The sequence below is a fragment of the Pezoporus occidentalis genome, unplaced genomic scaffold, assembly GCF_034315485.1.
Source record: "Pezoporus occidentalis ecotype Australia unplaced genomic scaffold, CSIRO_AGI_Poc_V1 ctg172, whole genome shotgun sequence".
Taxonomy (NCBI): domain Eukaryota; kingdom Metazoa; phylum Chordata; class Aves; order Psittaciformes; family Psittacidae; genus Pezoporus; species Pezoporus occidentalis.
The window spans coordinates 2,004,114-2,023,349 of NW_026913554.1; the positions used below are offsets into that span (position 1 = coordinate 2,004,114).

Consider the following 19,236-nt stretch of genomic DNA (forward strand, 5'->3'; position numbering starts at 1 on the left):
GCTCAATTTTTAGGCGAAGCGCCACTTAGTGTTCTTGTGTATTTGCTGCTCTGTAGAGCTAGAGCATGGCTTTTTCCCCCTTTTCCCTAGAAAAGAATGGTGCTTTGCAAAATGTACTTAAGTCATTTACTTTTGTTGGGGTAACATATGTTTTATTCTTTTAATCTTCAGAGTACCAGTAAAATATGTTTAAGTATAAGGATGTACTGGAAATACAAAACATTCTCAGCTGTGCTCTACTCTATTACAATTTGGGCTATATTCTTAGCCAGAAGATCAAAGAACCAGAGCAGAGGCACGTTAGTTCATACTCTGCAGTGGAGGGAAGTCATGGGAATTTTAAAGTAATTTCTTAATTAACTGGCTGGCGTATGAAAAGCCCAAAATGTTCCTCTAGAAAACAGTGGCTTTTGCTCCTTGAAGTATCTCACTGCCCTCTCATGGATTGATTACACATGTACATCCCACTCTAGTGAATCTTCATTCTGTTCTTGTGTTAAATTCCCAGTCAGAATGTTAGGGCCAGCATCATCTCTTCTAACTCCTGCTGCTGTGGTCCTTTTATACCTCCAATGATTTGCACAAATCCAGAGAAACTATTTGACCTGAACAGCTGCAGAATTTAGTATGTGGAGACTGGCACTAACACATCTGGAAGTCTCTCTGGGCAATCTCAGGGGCTTGCAGAATACAGCAGTGTGCCCTGCAGATAATAAATGGCATATACATATAGCTGTAGAGCTCTGGTATTTCAGATACTCATAGGGCTAGTCCTGAGCAAGAAGAATTGCATACTTTTAATTCACAGAATTGGAAACTGGAGAGATTTTGAGGTGAAGTTGTGACCACAGCTCTTTTTGTACCACCACACCAGCATGCTTTAGCACTTGCCCTTATTTAAAATGCAAGTTTGTCTAAAGTACCTACATGTAAAGGTAAAGAAAGGTCAGACAGTCATCTCTGACTTAATTTTAGGAGTTCGGTAGCATGTGAAGTGCACTCTGTGCTTGCATGTTTTTCCCAGCAGTTCATTATTATTTTTCAAATGGCAGCCCAGCAATAACTTTTTTGGCAAATCAGCTAATTGATTGCCAGTAATGCTCAGTCTTCATGGAGCAATGACATTATATTGCTTTAGAAATATTTCATCCCCACATTATCCTCCCTGTGTTGAGGACATCCATGGTCCAGAACTAATGGAGTTGTTCTATTGCAGGTACTCTGGCTTTTTCCCGCATTTGCAGCATAAAATGTGAATGCAGTGGGTACTGTTTGGGTCAGTGTTTCTTCTGTGGAAGGTGCATAACCACCCTTTTTGGGGTTTTATTGACAGGTACGAGACTCTGCTCAGTCCTTTTTAACAGTCCATGTCCCACTCTATGTGTCCTATATTTATGTGACAGCGCCAAGAGGTTGGGCTTCTCTTGAGCATCACACAGAGATGGAGTTCTCCTTTTTCTACGATACTGTTCTTTGGAGGACAGGTAGGTCCACCTGTGTGAAGGGGTATAGGAGAATTGGTTTGTTCTTGAGTTGGGTTTTTTTCCCCTTTTTCTTAGTTTCTGCACTGCCACCACAGTCCTGAGCATAGGTAGCACTTGCTGAAGTAGAGTGAAAAGTGCTAGAAAAGTGCTGCAAGAGAAGAATTCTCTCTTCATCCAAGCCTCCACAGCCAGGCAGAGGTTGCTCCCTGTGAGGTATTTGGAGTGATTCTCGTGTGGGAGCTGCAGTCATATTCCTCAACCTTGTGGTTCTCACAGATGGACTTTTCCCATAGTATCCCCTTGTTTCTTAAATCAGCAGTATCCCCAGCAGCGAGCCCTGACTCATCCCAATCCTCTTCTGGTGGTTACATCCATGCACGGTTTATCCTGTGCCTGTGAGTCTTCTATTTTCAAGATTGTTAATCTTTCCCACAATATTTGGAGCCTGTGTGTGCTGTGAACCCGTGCCTTCAGCCTTGAGGAGTATTGTGACAGTGGATTGGATTATATTCTGCCAGCAGTGACACTTCAGTATTTAGAAGAGGGACTTGCAGAGCTCAGTTCATGGAGGGCTACTCAGGAGTTGAGGCCAGGAGTACCCAGAAACAGTTACCTATAACTTAGTATGTACAACAAGTTACATTCACAAGCTAATCATGGTGGGGAACTCAGTATACTTACTTCCTTTATGCTTGAGTGAGATTGGAGGATGATCCAATTGAAACCATACCTTTTGGAGCGCTCTCAAATGCTTCTGGAGTTACGTAGGGCTGACAGAGCCTACCTGAGGACTGACTGTGCTGTGTGGTCTCCTTGGTGACTTTGTTCTTGCTGCACCATGCAGGCATTCAGACGGACAGTGTTCTCTCAGCCCGGCTGCAGATAATCAGGATCTACATCCGGGAGGATGGCCGGCTGGTCATCGAGTTCAAAACACAGGCCAAGTTCAGAGGTGAGAGTGTTACTCCTGATAGAGGAAGAAACCACCATACAAATACAGATCTGTTCTGAAAACAGGGAGTAGAATCAGTCCCTCTTCCCACGAGGAGTCCCTCCCTGTGCCAGGGTATGCAGCGAGGGCTCTCCCCATACTCTGCCTTATCTGTCGTCACTGTATCCTCACCCCAGGGCTCTTTGTCATGGAGCACCACAGCCTGCCAGATGTCAAATCTTCCTTAATGACTCCAGACCATCTGGGAGGGATCGAGTTTGACCTGCAGCTGCTGTGGAGTGCTCAGACTTTCGACTCTCCCTACCAGCTCTGGAGAGCAACCAGCTCCTATAACAGGTGAGAGTTGTGGGTTCAACCACCTCCAGCAGCTTCCCACAGCGCAGTGTTCTTAAGCGGTCAACGTGCATGCAGTTAAGAGCAGCAGTGGAACAGTTTCAAACCAGGCCAGAGTAAGCAATCCCTGTTGCCCTTTCAGTTGTGTGGAGTGGTCAGGAGCCAGCCTCACCCAAGGACTGAGCTCCAGCATGCAGGGTGCTGCTGCCTGGGCTGAAAATGCTCTTCTGCTCATTGTAGAGGGAAAACTCAGTTAAATCTCCCTGCAAATCCATTTTGCTAGCCCACCTGGCCTTGAACACTGCCAGGTGTGGGGCAGCCATGGCTTCTCTGGGCAACCTGTGCCAGTGTCTCGCCAGCCTCACAGGGAAGAACTTCTTCCTAATGTCTAATCTAAATCCTTGCTCTTGTCAGTTTAAAGCCATTCCCCCTTGTCCTGTCACTACCTGCCTTTGTCAAAAGCCCCTCTCCAGTCTGTGACTATTTATTTTTACAGCCTGTGCTCCTTGCACGGGGGGTCAAATTAAACACCACAGGTCAGATTTGTCCTCCTGCATCTGCTGGAGTAGATTAACATCCTGGGGTGAGGGAGGGGTCCTGCTACGAATTTTGTCTTGCCTGCTTATGCTTTTTAGAAAAAGATGGATGTTGGGCAAACACATCAGCTGGGTGAACAGCCTGGAATCCAATTTGGTGACCACAATGTCTCCTGTCTGTTCCCAGGAAGGACTACTCTGGAGAGTACACAATCTTCTTAATCCCCTGCACTGTGCAGCCCACGCAGCCATGGATAGAGCCTGGAGACAAGCCCCTGCCCTGTACAGCTCACGCTCCTGAGCGGTAACGAGTACCCACCATCACCCACTGGGACAGTTTCAGCCCATTGGGGTTGTTTGGGTGGTCACAGCAGGTGTGGCACCCTACAACAGCAGCAGGAAAGGAACAGGGGAGGGGTAGAAGCTCCTCCCCTTTGGCTCAGGAGTTCCCCTACAACTGAGACCATCCTTACTCAGGGCAATGAAAGATTGCACCATCACAGAGGTTTTCAGCCTCCAAACCTATGTAGCCTTTGGTTGTCCCCACAAAGTAAGAAAATCAGACTTGCTGGGAGAAGGCTTCAGCTGGCCATGCAGAGCCCTGCACCATTGCTGCTGCTGTTACCACCCTCGTATGGCTGATAGACTACAAATAGTAAAGCAGGAGAGAAGAAAGGAAGCTGACTGTAGGTCACCAGCATGACCTTCAGATGTGTTCAGATTAAACCTCTCCTTTCTCTCTTCCTGTCTCAATTTTAGATTTTTGATCCCGATTGCCTTTCAGCAGACAAACCGCCCAGTCCCCGTTGTCTACTCCCTGAACACGGAATTCCAACTTTGTAATAATGAGAAGGTGTTTCTGATGGACCCCACCAAATTTGAAATGTCTCTGGCAGAAATGGATTACAAAGGAGCTTTTTCAAAAGGTAAGACTTATTATCTTTCTCTTTCCCGTTCTGCTTGTATTTGATGATAGTATCATGAGATGATTTGGGTTGGAAGGAACCTTAAAGCTCATCCAGTTCCAGCCCCCTGCCACAGGCAGGGACACCTTCCACTAGACCAGGTTGCTCCAAGTCCCATACAACCCAGCCCTGAATACTGTCAGGGATGGGGCAGCCACAGCTTCTCTGGACAACTTGTGCCAGTGTCTCACCACCCTCACAGGGAAGAACTTCTTCCCAATGTCTAATCTGAGTCTCCCCTGTTAGTTTAAAACCATTCCCCCTTCGCCTGTCACTACGTGCCCTTGTAAAATGTTTCTGACTTCAAAATTTCTGTTCCTCTGAAGAAAGGTTTGGCTTTACCTCCTTTGCAGCAACAAATGGTATTTTGAGCATGTTACAGCCCTGTAGCAACATGACAAGGCATGACACGTGTGCTGTGGCATGGTGTTTTGCCATCTGCATACCCCAGTCTAAACCGTTCAAAACACAGAGCCATGTGTCATCTGGTGCATTTGGCTCTAACAGTGGTTCTCCTGTTCAGTCAGAGAATTCAACCTGACCTTGTTTTCGTCCAACCTCCTCAGGGCAAATCCTGTATGGCCGTGTACTCTGGCACCCTGAGCAAAACCTGAACGCCGCTTACAAACTGCAGTTGGAAAAGGTCTACCTGTGTACTGGCAAGGATGGCTATGTGCCTTTCTTTGACCCAACGGGCACTGTCTACAATGAGGGGCCCCAGTATGGCTGTATTCAACCCAACAAGCACCTCAAACACCGATTTCTCCTCTTGGTAAGTTTCTTCATGCTTTGGTGATCATTGTGTGTGATGTGTCTGGTCTCCCAGCCTCTCACTGCCCCCTAATGGAGTTAGGGACTAAATTCCCTTCCTACTTATGGGAAGGACAAATGTCCTGTCCTTCTCTGTTTATACTATGGCTTGGAATTGGCAGACTGGCAGCATATAAATGGAGATTTATTTACCAGTTACACAGAAATTACATAAATCTATGATTAGCTTCCCAGATGCATTCAGCTGTCACTATGTGCTCCGTAATTAACATTTGCTAACATCCTCACTGGACAAGTGTGGTGTCAATGGTGTGAGTGAGCTTGGCATGCGTACATGAGCAGCCTGCTCAACCTCTTCTCCCCATCTCCAGCTCTACAAACTTAGTTTTTGACATGGATCAGTGGTAAAACAGTAGGAAGCCTCTACAAATCCTAAGTATTTTCTGCACATTAACCTATGCCTTTACAGAAATGTCTGTGCCTGTGTGTAGGTGTGGAGACTGGGCACTTGGAACCAATTCCTACAGCACTACACAGCTGTTACTCAATGCTAGTGGCCTCCCTTGCATAAGAAAGACAAGTGTTCTCTTCCTGATGCCTCTCTTAATTTCAGGACCGAAACCAACCTGAAGTGACAGACAAGTATTTTCACGATGTGCCTTTTGATGCCCACTTTGTTTCGGAACTGTCTGAGTTTCACTCGATAAGCAGCATGCCCGGAGTTGATGGATTTACTCTCAAGGTGGATGCTCTGTACAAGGTATGTACCAAATGATAGCAGCCGCCCAAAACTAACTTTTCCCAGATACTTTGTGAGTTGTAGTCCCTGATATCTGGGCCTGAGTTACCAGTTTGTAACTCAGTGACCTGTTTGCTGAAGGGCCTTCTTGGAATTGCTAGGATTGGACTAGAAATTAACAGTAGGGCAGTGAAGATGCAAATTCCAGCACTGAAAACGAGGAATTTATTGTGACTATTTGTTTTTTTTTCCAAAGCACTCAGGAAAGAATCTTTTAAAAAAGATATTAATCATATAGAATAGTTTGGGTTGGAAAGGACCTTAAGATCATCTTGTTCCAACCCCCTGCCATGGGCAGGGATGCCTTCCACTAGGCCAGGTTGCTCAAGGCCTCATCCAACCTGGTCTTGAACACTGCCAGGGGTGGTGTTTGTGAATTAATTATTGCCATTGGCAGAGACAAGACTAACACCTCACTTGGTGATAAACATTATGGCAGGTGCTCAGAAAACCATGCTGAGCTGTTAAGGAACAGGATTCAGGGTGCAAGATGCAGCTGGCTCTGCCTTTACTTAAAATCACCTGATCCAAAAGTTATAAAGCACCATGTGTGCATGTGTTTTCTCCTTCTTCAAGGTGGAAGCTGGACACCAGTGGTACCTTCAGGTCATCTATGTGATTGGCCCGGAGAGCATGGCAGGGCCTCGTGTCCAGCGCTCCCTCACTCACCACTGGAGACCACGAGGCCGCAGGGACCTGGTTGGTGCCGATGGGAGGCCAACTCTGGATGACTCCTTGATCTACGACAACGAAGGCGACCAGATCAAGAACGGCACCAACATGAAGTCACTGATCTTGGAGAGGGAGGAAGCCGCCATCGCAGCCTCCTTCTCCCAAACAGGCGCTTCCCTGGGGAGCGCGTTTGCCGCTGTTGCCCTGCTGCTGCTGCTTCTGCTGGCTGGGCTTTGCATTCTCACCGGGAAACGGCAGAAGCTACGGCAGAAACAGGAAGCAGCCCCAGAGGAGCATCCACTGAACACCAAGGTGGAGCTGCCCCGGAGAGCCGAGAGGTCAGCGGACAGCCGGTACTGCACCGTGCGGAATGTTAATGTGTGGAGGGAGAGCGGCAGGAAGGTGAAGCAGGTGAACTTGGAAGTGAAAGTCCACAGCAATTTGCATGATGGAACAGAGGTTTAGTGGAGCACATGCTTTGGTTTGGTGAAGGCTTTTTATAAGTATTAAAAAAACCTCACAGAAATAATCCAAAAAGGAAAAACTAAGAGAAATTCTCATAGGTTTGTGTACTCTGGTGAGGAGGAGGAGCAGCTCTGGCTCATCTCTGCTCCGCCCCACCCCCCCCCTCCCGCCCCCACGCCTCTATCACCTGGACTAAGGGCTGTACGTGGATCTGATGCGGAGGGTGACCGAGATGTCGCTTCCCCGCGCTTCCCCCACTTCAGCTCCACTGTTCCCGGTGGAGAGGCGTTTGGTGCTCGCACCGTGGGGATGTAGTGCCACCCCTCAGCCATCGGGTGGCGCTGCGCTCTGCAGTGGAGCTCTGCGTCCGCCAGAGGGCGCCAGGCAGGGGTTTCATCATTAAGTCATCACCTGAAGAGTGACGTCATATCATAACGTCGTGTGAAAGGTAAATAACGCTATTTACAGGAATCGACTAAGGAGTTAAATGTTCAAAGCCCCTCTAGCCACCGAGCGGACAGAAGAACTCAAAGGCAGGGGAACAAGCCTGCCCCGAGATCACATGTAACTCCCACACCTTGTATTCTAAAATCAAAATTTGATGCTGGAATTAAACTGGGAATGTTTATCTGACGAATGCTGTACATGCTGCATGAACATGGAGGGAACGGAGGAAATGGAAAAAATCAAAGCCAGGCACAGGGCTGCTATGTACTGGTCACACCACTAGGTGTGACCCAATGCTCCTTCCTGTGTCAGGTTGTGAATCATAACCTGAAAATCAATATACTTTAATGCTGAGTAACTGATTAGTTAATAGCGGTTGTGGGCATTGTAAAGCATTGATAGGGTGCGACAGGTTCGGCGACCAACACTACTGGACCCCCCATGCCGGAGGGAGTCCACCAGCCCACCCACTGCCCACAGCTCAACACTCTCCATCACCGCCAGCATGGCCCTGGCTTTAACCAGTGAGCAGGGGGCTCGTTACTGAGCCCAGAGGCACAGGATTCGGGCTCTGGCCCAGCCCCAGGGCCAGTGTCGAGTTCTGTGCCCAGGAAATGCCCAGCTGGGTCCATGCTGCAGAGCCCCACTCTGGGTCTCAAGCACCAAAACAGCCTTCTGAGCCGCGAACCAGCCCTGATTGAGCTGAACCCACCTCCAGCTGTACACCCGTATGTTGTGGGACGGCCCCTGGAACCCAGACAGGGCCGAGGACGGAGGGCGCGGGCCTCCTTCCCCTCTTTCGTAAGCAGCGGAACCGCCCGGGCACCGGCACTGGGCTCCCTGCTGTGACCCGTACTCCACCGCGGAACTGCCCCCGGTGCCCGGTCTCCAGCTGGCTCTAAGTCCTGCGCTACCCTTCCTGCCCGCAGCCACTGCTTGCGCCGGGCCGGGGCTGCCCCGCCGAGACCCCGGACGCGGTCCCCCGGGGCGGTGGTTTCAGCAGACGCTGGAGCGGGCGGGGGCTCTGACAGGTACCATCCGTCTCAGCCTCACACTCCTCCCCCGGCAGCGGCACCATGCAGGTCTGGGGCTCTGTTTCAAGACCCCAGACACAACTCCTGGCCTCTCCTTGGGAGCCCAAAAGAGGGCTGTAGGACCCCCGTGTCTTAACACCCAAAATGCAGCGCTTAGCTTCTGAACACCACAATGGGCTACACGGCGCCTGGTGCTCGCACTCCAAAACACAGCACTTAGTCTGTTTCTCAGCCTCCAGCAGTGACCCCATGAGCCCATTTTTCAACACCCAAAACATAGGAGTTAGTCTCCATTTCTGACCCCTAAATCTGGCCAAATGAGCCTGGGTTTGAGGGTTCCAAATGTAGCACTTGGCAGTTTTTTATGTGCCGCAAAACTGAGTGGTCCCCGTTTCAGACTCATAAAGCACAGTGCTTTTAGTCTCTTGTGCCTCAGCTCCAACACTGGCCATGTAAGCCCAGTTCTGACCTCCCCCAGATTTACTTATTCTCTGCTTCTGAGCCCTAAATCTGGCCAAAAGAGCCTTGTTCTAAGTCCCCAAAATGGAGCACTTTTACTTGAGTTTTTTGTGTGAGCCCTAAAACTGGCCCGGGGAGTGTGTTTTCAAGCCCTAAATTGCAGGATTTGGTTTCTAATGCTGAACAGCAAAAGGCAGACCCTGGTCTGTGTTTCTGAGCCCCAGTATTAGCCCAATGAGTCACCTCGTTTCAAGAATGCATACATAGGACTTTGTTTCTAAGCTCTGAACCTGTTTTTTTTGAGCAGCAAAATGCAGGACTTATTTGACTTGGTCTCTTCAAGCCCCACGACTGACCACATGAGCAAGTTTCCAGACTCCAACACCCGGGGCTTGGTCCCCATTTCTGAGTCCCAAATCTGGCTTTACTGACCCCGTTTTTAAGCCCCCAAATCATAAGACTCCATCTCTTGTTTCTGAATCCCTTGCTCTCAGGAAGCTCGGCCAGGCCTCTGAGCCCGGTGTCCAGCCCTGCATGGCTTGACTCTCTCTGGGAGCTGGGCCCAGGGCCCCCCAACAGCCACATCCCAGTGACACAGGGCTCGCTCCTCGCCTCGCAGCACCGACAGGGGCCGGTCCCTGCTCTCGGGCCCGGCGCTGCTAAGCCATAACCCCCGCTGGAGCCCCAGACCGGCCCCAGTCCTGGCTGAGCTCGGGAAGGGGCCGGGAGACTGACGGGCGTCGAGGGCGCCGGGCTCCGACCCTTTGGGGTCCTGCCGCCCGCCCGCTCATCCCTGGCCAGTGGCGGCGCCATGAGTCGAGCTCTGTCCCCCGAAGCCGTTGTCCCAGAGGCCAGCGCAGCGTCTCTCTCTCCCTCCCTCCTTGGTCAGAATACACAAGGAGCGGGGTGGGGAAACATCCGGGCAAAGCTCCGGCAACGCCAGTTTCCATGAGGACCACTCACCTCTTCCCATATAATCCCGGCTGTGGCTGTCGGGAGCTGCCCCGGTAACTTCCCACCGTGACCCATCACCGTCCCTCGCTTCATCCGGAGCCCCACAGGGCCGGTTCTGTGCAGTGAGCCCCGTAGGGAGCGCCCCGAGCAGCAAAGCCGGGAGCAGCCCGGCACCGACGGACACCCGGAAGGTTGCGGCTCGGGTTTGTGTGGCCGGCGGTGGTGCCGCTGCAGAACGGACCCGGCTGTGGGTGGACAGCCTGGAAAACGCGTCCCCTCCTCCCAGGAAGGGCCCAGGGGAGGGCTCAGCTTGCTCCCGTCTCGCTCCCCCATCACATCCCCCGCATCTCCCTCCCCAGACACAGGTCACACAAACACCGGTAACCTCCGGAACCGCTGTGCAGCACCAGCCCCGCGCTTCCCGCTCCCGCAATTCCTCGGCTGCGCGGTGCCGGGGGTCGCGCAGCAGGGTCCTGGAGCGCCGTGTACAGAGCCGGCATCCCGGAGCCGGCCACAGGCCATGGCGGCTCCCTGGGTATGGTGGGAACGGGGCTGCTCTTCCCATGGCCGACCCCAGCAGCGAGGAGCCCACTCGGCCCAGATTGCTCGCCCGACCTCCACTCTGCATCCGTCATCACATCTCCTCTGCACCTTCCTTTTAATCCCTCTGGCCCCAGGGGCGGGTCCTTTCCCATCATCCAGGAAGGCCATACCTTGGGGACAGCAACAGCTGAAATACATGGAACAAACGAGGGGAAAACGGAGAAAAAAAAAAAAGATGGGAGAGGGAATTAAAAAGACCTGCTTCCCCACAATTTTTTATTTATCTTCTTTTAGAACTGTTGCCTACTCTGGCAAATCTCTGTAACTAAAAAGAATCTCTCTCAGGGCAGCCTGGGAATTGTCTTCATCTATGCAGAACACACTCCATAAATAGGGATGGGGGTTTCTCTTCCATGTTAGCACAGTCACAGGGTCCTAAAACTAAACCATTCCAGCAAAGCCCTGCAGCTCAGAGCCTGAAAGACAAGAGATAAATAAGGGCAGATACTTCTGTGGGTTGGCAGACGGGGGTTTATTTATCACAATAATAAAATGTGATTTTGCCAACTGACCCTTCTCAAGCCTTGTGCTTCTGCACAGGATCTTTCGCGTACCCCTGGTTTCTCAGCTCTGAAAAACCAGCATTGCTGTACTCTCTGCTTCCTTCCTGCTGGTGCAGCAGCAGCTCCCTGTTTTTTCTTGCAGAGGATTAGGGAAAAAACCCACATGAATGTAAGTGCGAAGCCCCTGGAAGAGCCAGACCTGTTTTACACTGCATTCATACCTAGTTACCTAAACCTGAATTCCCTCTGGGCCTTTTAAAGACCTGAAAAAGACTTCTTCTATTTGAACAGAGATTGTCAGCATCTTCCCAAGACGCTGGTTAGAGCTGCTGGAGCCTCTGCCTTGGGTACAATTCCTTGCTACATGTCTGTATGCAGCAATCAGATCTCCAGCATCTCTTCCACTGAGTTAACCCCCCCAAAGCTCCTCTAGACTTGGTTAAAGCCAAAGTTTCTCCGGAATCCACCTCTTAGATGAAGACTGTCAGGGCAGAAGCCGCTGCCTGAGCACTCGCAGCCCACCCACGAGTTGCACATCCCCAACCCAAGGCTTTTCCTGCTGGGACTGGGGGCCCTTTGCAGTGGCAGCTCCAGTGAGCCCATGGGTTCCCTTTCCACTCCCTACTCCTGATTTTTTGGCCTGGAGCCTTCCAACACCTTACTGGGTTCTTCCTCTGCTTCCATAGGGGCCATGAACTGTTCTTACCTTGTTTATTTGCAGCTCCTGCTGATAGTGGTAGCTCCTTATCTTCTGGTTTGTGCTTTATCAGCAGAGCATGGGACACTACAAAAGTCCTAGACTTTGGATAAACGTTATGTGTTAACAACATTCTTCTTACACTAAAGACAAAATACAGCACATACCACCTTATAGGAAGATTGCTGAGAGAACTGACTCAATCACAGCCGAAAGCGTGTCTAGGTGAAAGTCCATGGCTTATGGGCTAAGGCTCCAGCAAATCTACCTGCTCATGCTAAGGAAGTAAAGCTGAGCCAAGAGCACACTGAACACACGATACTGTAACTCTAAGGGACTCAGACCATTTAGAATTTACTTTTTTAACTAAATAAGTGGCTTTCCGTCCTCCAGCATCGGTACGGCTTGGTGGGTCTGTGTGCCTGCTCGTCAGCACATGTTCCCACTGCGCATCCCCACATGGGAGCTGTGACTTGGGGAAAGCACCAGCCATAGAGGTAAGCCTGACTTTGACATGGCTTTACTGTAAGGCCACTCTCACGCTAAAGAATTTATTCCTTTAGGTTACATGTAAGAGCCTGCACTGAGCCAGTGTTTCTGGCTATGCTTGGCTGTTTTCTGATGCATTCATCAATCTCACCTGTATCTCTCCCTCTAATTCTTCATTAACTTCACCCGCTGTATTGATGAGACTGGAGAAGGGAAATGTTGTGTATAGGGTGTCTCATTTATATACCTTACATATGCATGGGTCATGTAACTGGGCATCATACACATACACCTTAGAGAATCATAGAATAGAATCACAGACTGGTTTGGGTTGGAAGGGACCTTAAAGCTCATCCAGTTCCAGCCTCCTGCCATGGGCACCTTCCACTAGACCGGGTTGCTCAAAGCCCCGTCCAACCTGGCCTTGAACACTGCCAGGGGTGGGGCAGCCACAGCTTCTCTGGGCAACCTGTGCCAGGGCATCACCACCCTCACAGGGAAGAACTTCTTCCTTACATCTAATCTAAATCTTCCCTCTGAGCACAGGTGAGCACAAACCCCAGCACACCAACAGTTTTCATCATTTTTCTCATCTTCTGAGGAGCTGTTAAACATCCCCCAGGGTTTGCAGTGATTTCACAAGCAATTCTTCTCTGTCTCGTTTAACCCATACCCAGGGTTTTGGCAATCCAACAGCCAGCTACTGGGAAATCAGTTTGACTCACACAAGGTAGTCACAAAGGAGAGGGAATATCTGTGTTTATACCCAAACAGCCCATCACCCAGTTTTCTTCTGTAGGCACCATGTAATCAAACCCTCCTCTGATCTCAGAATGTCCTGAATGCTCCACGTTCCCTGCACTATGCTGCTGATTCTGCTTTACTGTTCCCCAGTGCTAAAACCATTGTCCCTGTACTGAAGAGCATCTCAGCTGGCACATTCGCCTTGGTGGGGCTGCTCAAAGGGAAAAAACACCCATAGTGTCAGTAAAAGCAAGAAAAGCCACTTCTGCACACATCTGGATGTGCACAGAGTCCTGATCACCTCTGGTTTAACCCAGAGCCACCTCTAGACCCTAGCTATCGTGGGTCTGTCCCAAGAAACAGCCCACCACTGCAATATTCAGAGGGTGTTCAAATGCCAGTTCAAATTCCAATTGCTCCAAACACCTGCAAACTCTTCATACACTTGCCTGGGAAAAGGGACAGTTGGGATTTGATTGCTCAAGTCAGGTTTTGCTTTAGCAAACACAGCTAACCAGGGATGGCGTTTGCTATTCTGCAGCAGGCTCAGGCCATCGTGCCCAGTGTCTGCCTTGCTAAGGCTGAACATAACCCAGCAGCACATCCCCCTTTTGCCAGGTTAATAATTCAAATGAGTCTGATTTTGGAGGCGCTGGCACCCAGGCTATGGCCGGCAGGCCAAGGGTGCTCACCCTCTGCCCTGCTGCCAGCATTAATCATTGACCCTGCAATTAGCACTGCCTCTGTATAAATGCTTGGGATGGGTTTCCCAGTGCTGCTTTTCGGCAGGAGGAGGGAAAGCAGCCCAAACATGAGGGCAGCTCTCGCCCTGCTGCTGCTGCTAGCCGCCGTGCACGCCGAGCACCGAGGTAAGGGCATCTATCAATCACCTCTATGGGGCTTTGCTCTCCCCCAGGGACAAGGAATCCATCAGCTCTGGGGGTTTTTGATGCCCAGTGCCAAATCATTGAAAAGGAATCTGAGAGAGGGTTGGGAAAGTGTGGGATGATGTTCTGGTACCTGGGAATCCTCTTTGGGGTGATGCTGGAGGAGTTGGGAGGGGAAGATGCTGGGGTTGGAGTGGAGAGAGAGGAGAGGACAGCACCACAGGGCTTCTCCTCTCTTTCAAGTGAAAACGAGATTTTCCGACCCCTCCACAAGCACCATTTGACTGCACAACCCGCCCCCCGGATGAGAAGGGTGCCCTGTGCCACCCCTTGCCCTGAATGGGATCTCCCACCTGCCAAAAAGCCCCCAAAACTCACTTCTCCCACACAGCTTTCTAAAAATGACACGAAATGCAGAGAGCTGGCACTGGGACAGGACTGACAGCGCTGATGCCCCGAGGAAAGAGAACCATGTTTTAGCCCATCTTCCCCTTGCTCCCCACTGTTACCAGCCCTGCAAAAGCCCAGACACCCTTTCTTTCCCACCAGAGCAATGTGACCTTTGCTGCAGTGCCACATAACCCCTTGGTTTTGGGGACATGACCCTGCTCCATGCTGTAATACCAGTAAATACTGGTATCAGTATTTACCCTGCTGGTATCAAAGTCTAACTAAGGTGCATCATAGCAAAAATCAATAGTGCTTTTCCAGGGAAGAGAGAGTCACCGGGGATGTCTCCACTGCTGCGTGCTCCTGACCTCCATGGTCTTGCCTCCAGAGCTCCAAACTCTGCCACAAAAGCCAACAACATGCACTGCAAATACCCAGAAAGGTGCATTTGGACAAGGGGGAATGCACATAATGCTTGGAGCATGGTTTGTGGTGGTATAACATCCCTCATTCCCATGCTGGTGCCAGGGAGGGAAGTGGAAAGCGAGAGCAAAACAAAGTTTCAAGTGGGAACAGGTTGTTCCTCAAATTATTGTTTTCCCTGACAAAAAGCAAAAAACCCCTGGTTATTTTCTGTAGGAAACTGAAGGAGAAACATGGCTTTGTTGCCACCCAAAGAGAAGGGCACAGGAGGTGGCACTGCAGGGGGAAGCAAAGCCAGCATCTTCCCAAATCCCAGCCCATGCCTGGTCCCAGCTCCCCAGCCACTACTCAAGGCACAGATCCTGCTCACAAATCCTTCTTTTCCTGCCCTTACAGGTAGAGCTTATGTCCGGGACAAAGTCTGCCAGGAGTTTAAGACCCTGGGGAAGGAGAACTTCCGAACCCTGTAGGTACCTCCTGCTGTATTCACCCTCCCAGGACACTCAGCACCTAAGCCAAGACAAAAAAATAATAAAGAAAAATAATATTAGGAAGGGAAACTTTATTCCCAGGCTGATTTCCAAGGAATACGCTGGTATTCCTTGCAGCACCACAGCTGCTTCTGCTGTCCTGCACCGGCTGATGGTGTTAAACCTGCTTTGGCAGAACAATGCTGCAATGTGAGTTTTGTTTCATGAGAGAGGAACGCGCCACCAGCTCATCCTCCCCTTGCTCCCTGCCCCCAGGACCATCATTGCCAACAGCAGGAAATACTCCAATGCCACCTTCGAGGAGATTAACCACCTTGTCCATGAAATCGTCTCCCTCGCTGAGACCTGCTGTGCCGACGGTGCCGACCCCTCCTGCTACGATGCTGGGGTGAGGTTGACCAAAATTCGGTGATGGACCCCAAAACCAAGGATGGGATGGGATGGCCCCTAGCATATAACCTTCTCTCCTACCCACAGTCCTCAGCTCTCTCAGCCAAGTCCTGCAGCAAGGGCTCACCATTCCCAGCTCACCCCGGCACTGCCAGCTGCTGTGCCCATGAGGGACTGGAGCAGAAGCTGTGCCTGGCTGCTCTGCGGCACCCACCCCAGGAGCTGCCCCGCTACGTCCAGCCCTCCAACGAGGAGCTCTGCCAGGCCTTCAAGAAGGACCCCAAGGACTTTGCCGACAGGTCTGCCTGGATGGGGTGGCACTTGCAACCAATGACACTCAGCTGAGCTTGAGTGGGTCCCACCAAGCCAGGCTCTCCTGGTCTTGTCCCTCTGTCATCGCTGCTGAGGCTCTTGGTGGCCATGGGGTTACCAGTGCATCAGAGTTAAAGGTTGTGGTGTCCTGCAGCTGCCCTGGCCCCAGGAATGGGATTTAACCCAAGGGAGGTGGGGTGCCATTGTCTGTGCAAGTGGCTGCAGAGAGGCCACCAGGCCACTCAGAGGCTTGGTGCCATAAGCCAGCAGCGTGGGGTGGTATCTGGAGAGAGCTCCAATTCCCTGGCAGCCCTAATGCTCCAAATCCCCAGACTTCCAGTGCCTAAAGGGGCCAACAAAACATTTGGAGAGAGGCTTTTGTCAAGGGCCTGTAGGGACAGGACAAGGGGGAATGGCTTTAACCTGCCAGAGGGAGATTTAGATTAGGCATTAGGATTATTAATTATCAACTATTATTATAATTATTAATTATTATTAATTAGTTCTTCCCTGTGAGGGTGGTGAGGCTGACACAGAGAAGCTGTGGCTGCCCTGTCCCTGGCAGTGTTCAAGGGCAGGATGGACGTGGTTTTGAGCAACCTGGTCTAGTGGAAGTGTCCCTGCCCATGGCAGGGGTTGGAACTGGATGAGGTTTAAGGTCCCTTCCAACCCAAATCAACCTGGGACTCTATAACCCTGTGATCTCCTGAACCCCTCCCCATGGTGCTGGGTCTGTTCATCCACCTCTGCCGCAGGTTTCTCTATGAGTACGCCAGCAGCTACAGTGAGGCACCCCTGCCCGTGCTCCTGGGCTCCACCAGGACCTTTCTTTCCATGGTCTCCACATGCTGCATCTCCCCCATGCCCACCGCCTGCTTCCTGAAGGAGGTGAGGCCCTTTGGACCACTGGGCTTGTCCCCGTCCTCACTCCCCAGGGATCTGATTGAGCACCAAGGAGAGGTGTTGGGGAAAGGCATCCATTTCCCTCAGATGACATCTCCATCTTTCTTTTTGTGACAGAAACTGGAAAGGAAATCCTTCTCCCTCCTCACCCTGATGTCACACCGGGCTTGCTCCCGCTTCATGGCATATAGGAAGGACAAACTCACCTTCAGGTAAAGGGGGAAATGGCCTTTTCCTTCCTTCTGCCCAGGAAGGGCTCTGGGGACAGCAGAGGTGCAGAGCAAGCCCCATGTGTCCCCATCACCTCCATCTCACATCTCTACATGGCAAAATCCCTGCTCGGAGCTGTCAGAGGGGAAAGGGACGCTGAGCTCCCAAAGCCCCTCATACACCTTGTGCTACCCCAGCTACCTCACCTCGCTTGCTCAGAAGATGCCCAGTGCTTCCTTTGAGGACCTTTTCCCCCTGTCAGAAGATGCTGCAGAGGTGTTTTCCCAGTGCTGTGACTCGGTGGCTGAGGACTGCATGCAGAAGAAGGTAGGGAGCCTGGAGCCCACTCCAGAACCACCTCCCAGCCCACAGGGGGGCTGTGGGAGTTAACCCCACCCTGGTGAGGGGTCCTCAGCCCCACCATCCCTGCACCCGCTCTGCTCCCCTCCTTGCAGTTATCGGAGCACACAGCCAAAGTCTGTGCCGCGCTGTCGGCCCGAGATGAAAGGTTTGCTGACTGCTGCAAGGGCAAAAACCTGATGCAGAACTACTTCTGCATCTCAGCCCTGCCACCAGCACTCGCCCCAAAGCTGCCCGAGGTGCAGAAGCCAACGAGTGAGCAGCTCTGCAGCGAGGATGCAGCTCGCCATGCCAAGAGGTCCGTGGTGCCTATGGGGCTGAGATGCTCTCACCCTTCCTTCTGCCCTCATCTTCACTGTATGCTTTGATTATGTCCTGGTTTCACCTGGGATAGATGGTTATTAGGCTAACAGGCAAGCACCGTGTCTTCCCTTGGGGTGTCACCTCCAGGGGCTTCACAAAGGTGTGAAAAGCAGCCTCCATCCCACACTGACCAGCACCAGGAATAAAACCTCATCCAATCACTTGTTTTCCCCACTCCAGGTACCTGTTTGAGCTGGCACGGAGGCACACCAACATCCCCGATGTCTTCCTCAGCAAGCTATATGATGCCACTGAAAATGTCAGAGAGGAATGCTGCTTTGCTAAGGATGCCTCTACCTGCCTGGCCAACAAGGTGAGCAGTGTGGATGCTCCATTGGCTCACCCTGCTCTTCCCCACCCCCCAACCCTGTGTACCCCAAAACTCCTCAGAGGCTTCTCCCAGCCTGGTTATAACCATCCTCTGCCACCCAGCGCCACAAGATGGGAAAAGAGCTGCCCCCCTTCCTGGAAAAGGCCAACAGGCTCTGCAGGCAGTACACTGAGTTAACTTTCCTTGACTTCAAGAAGAGGTAAGCATTTCCCTCCTCCCTGACTGGATCAGCAGGTACAATTGGAATTTGGCCAAAATTCTGATGATGCATGGATGGAGACAGTGGTTTTGAGCCGAAAGAGCAGCAATGTATATATAAATGTATAGCACACTCCTCGTGGGGCAACCAGCCCTGCTGCCTTCCATCCTCACATGCCACCCCCTGAAATGCCATATGGGTACCTAATGCCTCGCGTCCCACGCTGCAGGCTGCGGGAGAGCCTGACGCAGACGATGCCTGCGGCCAGCCCAGAGCTGCTGGGGCAGCTGGTGGAGCAGCGAGCAGACTTCGCCTCCACCTGCTGCTCCCCCAACTCTCCCCCCTTGTTCTGCGCCTCCAAGGTAAAACCATGCCTCCCACCCCACACCCTACTGGTGGCCACCCCCATGCCCACGGCTGCTCCTTGGCTCTGTACCCCTCTGTTTTAGGTGAGCTCGGAACTGGGTGATGCATGTGATGGAGGGTCCTGCCTGCTGGGCTAGGTGCCTTGAGGTACACTGGCGTCAGGGAACACTCAGCTGGCCACACATGGATGGAAGAGGGAGATACGGGGCTGGAGAAAAAGGGTATGGCCATGCACCCCGGGGCTGAGCTCTTCAGGGCATTCAAGGAAGCAGGACATCGAAAGGAGCACAGGGAATTGGGGTGGAGAATGCCTGGCCACTGAGGGTGCATCAAGCCTGCAGCTCCCTGCAACAGCTCCCATGTGTTCCTGCAGATGCAATAAAGACTTAAAAACAATTCCCTGGCTGCTGCTGGAAAGGTGGGAGCGCTGGGAAGGGGCATGGCCCGGTTCTGCGGGAGGGAGGAGGAGGTCCCAGCTGTAGCCCTAGGAGCTATCGGTCTAAACAATTAAGCAATAATACCAAAGCCATACATCAAGCACCCCAAAGACAGCTCCCTGGGGTCATTTGATATACATCAATCTAAAGCTGTCTGTGTCAGCATCCAGATGCTCTCCCAGTGCGGTGGCATACAGCAGTTATCACTGACCTGGGGCTGGACCCAATCCCCCCCCCCCCCGCCCCAGTGTTACAGCCTGCTTTTGG

At 51.6% G+C, this 19,236-nt stretch overlaps 2 protein-coding genes across 2 annotated transcripts in view; both read left to right on the forward strand.

Annotated features, from left to right (window-relative positions):
* FRAS1 (Fraser extracellular matrix complex subunit 1) overlaps positions 1-7,610 on the forward strand; it is a 156,383-nt gene extending 148,773 nt beyond the window's left edge. The window contains exons 66-73 of the mRNA XM_062614161.1: positions 1,334-1,484; positions 2,329-2,436; positions 2,613-2,772; positions 3,493-3,609; positions 4,065-4,231; positions 4,837-5,042; positions 5,655-5,801; positions 6,417-7,610. Coding sequence (XP_062470145.1) covers positions 1,334-1,484; positions 2,329-2,436; positions 2,613-2,772; positions 3,493-3,609; positions 4,065-4,231; positions 4,837-5,042; positions 5,655-5,801; positions 6,417-6,977 — 1,617 coding nt within the window. The 3' untranslated portion in view covers positions 6,978-7,610. The remainder of the gene's footprint in view (positions 1-1,333; positions 1,485-2,328; positions 2,437-2,612; positions 2,773-3,492; positions 3,610-4,064; positions 4,232-4,836; positions 5,043-5,654; positions 5,802-6,416) is intronic.
* Positions 7,611-13,619: 6,009 nt separating this feature from the next.
* Positions 13,620-18,928, forward strand: GC (GC vitamin D binding protein). The gene is made up of 12 exons (XM_062614183.1): positions 13,620-13,776; positions 15,004-15,073; positions 15,354-15,486; positions 15,576-15,787; positions 16,556-16,688; positions 16,821-16,915; positions 17,111-17,240; positions 17,369-17,571; positions 17,817-17,949; positions 18,069-18,166; positions 18,396-18,528; positions 18,616-18,928. The coding sequence occupies exons 1-12, from the start codon at positions 13,659-13,661 to the stop codon at positions 18,667-18,669; spliced, it is 1,512 nt and encodes a 503-aa protein (XP_062470167.1). The 5' UTR covers positions 13,620-13,658; the 3' UTR covers positions 18,670-18,928.
* The last annotated feature ends 308 nt before the right edge of the window (positions 18,929-19,236 follow it).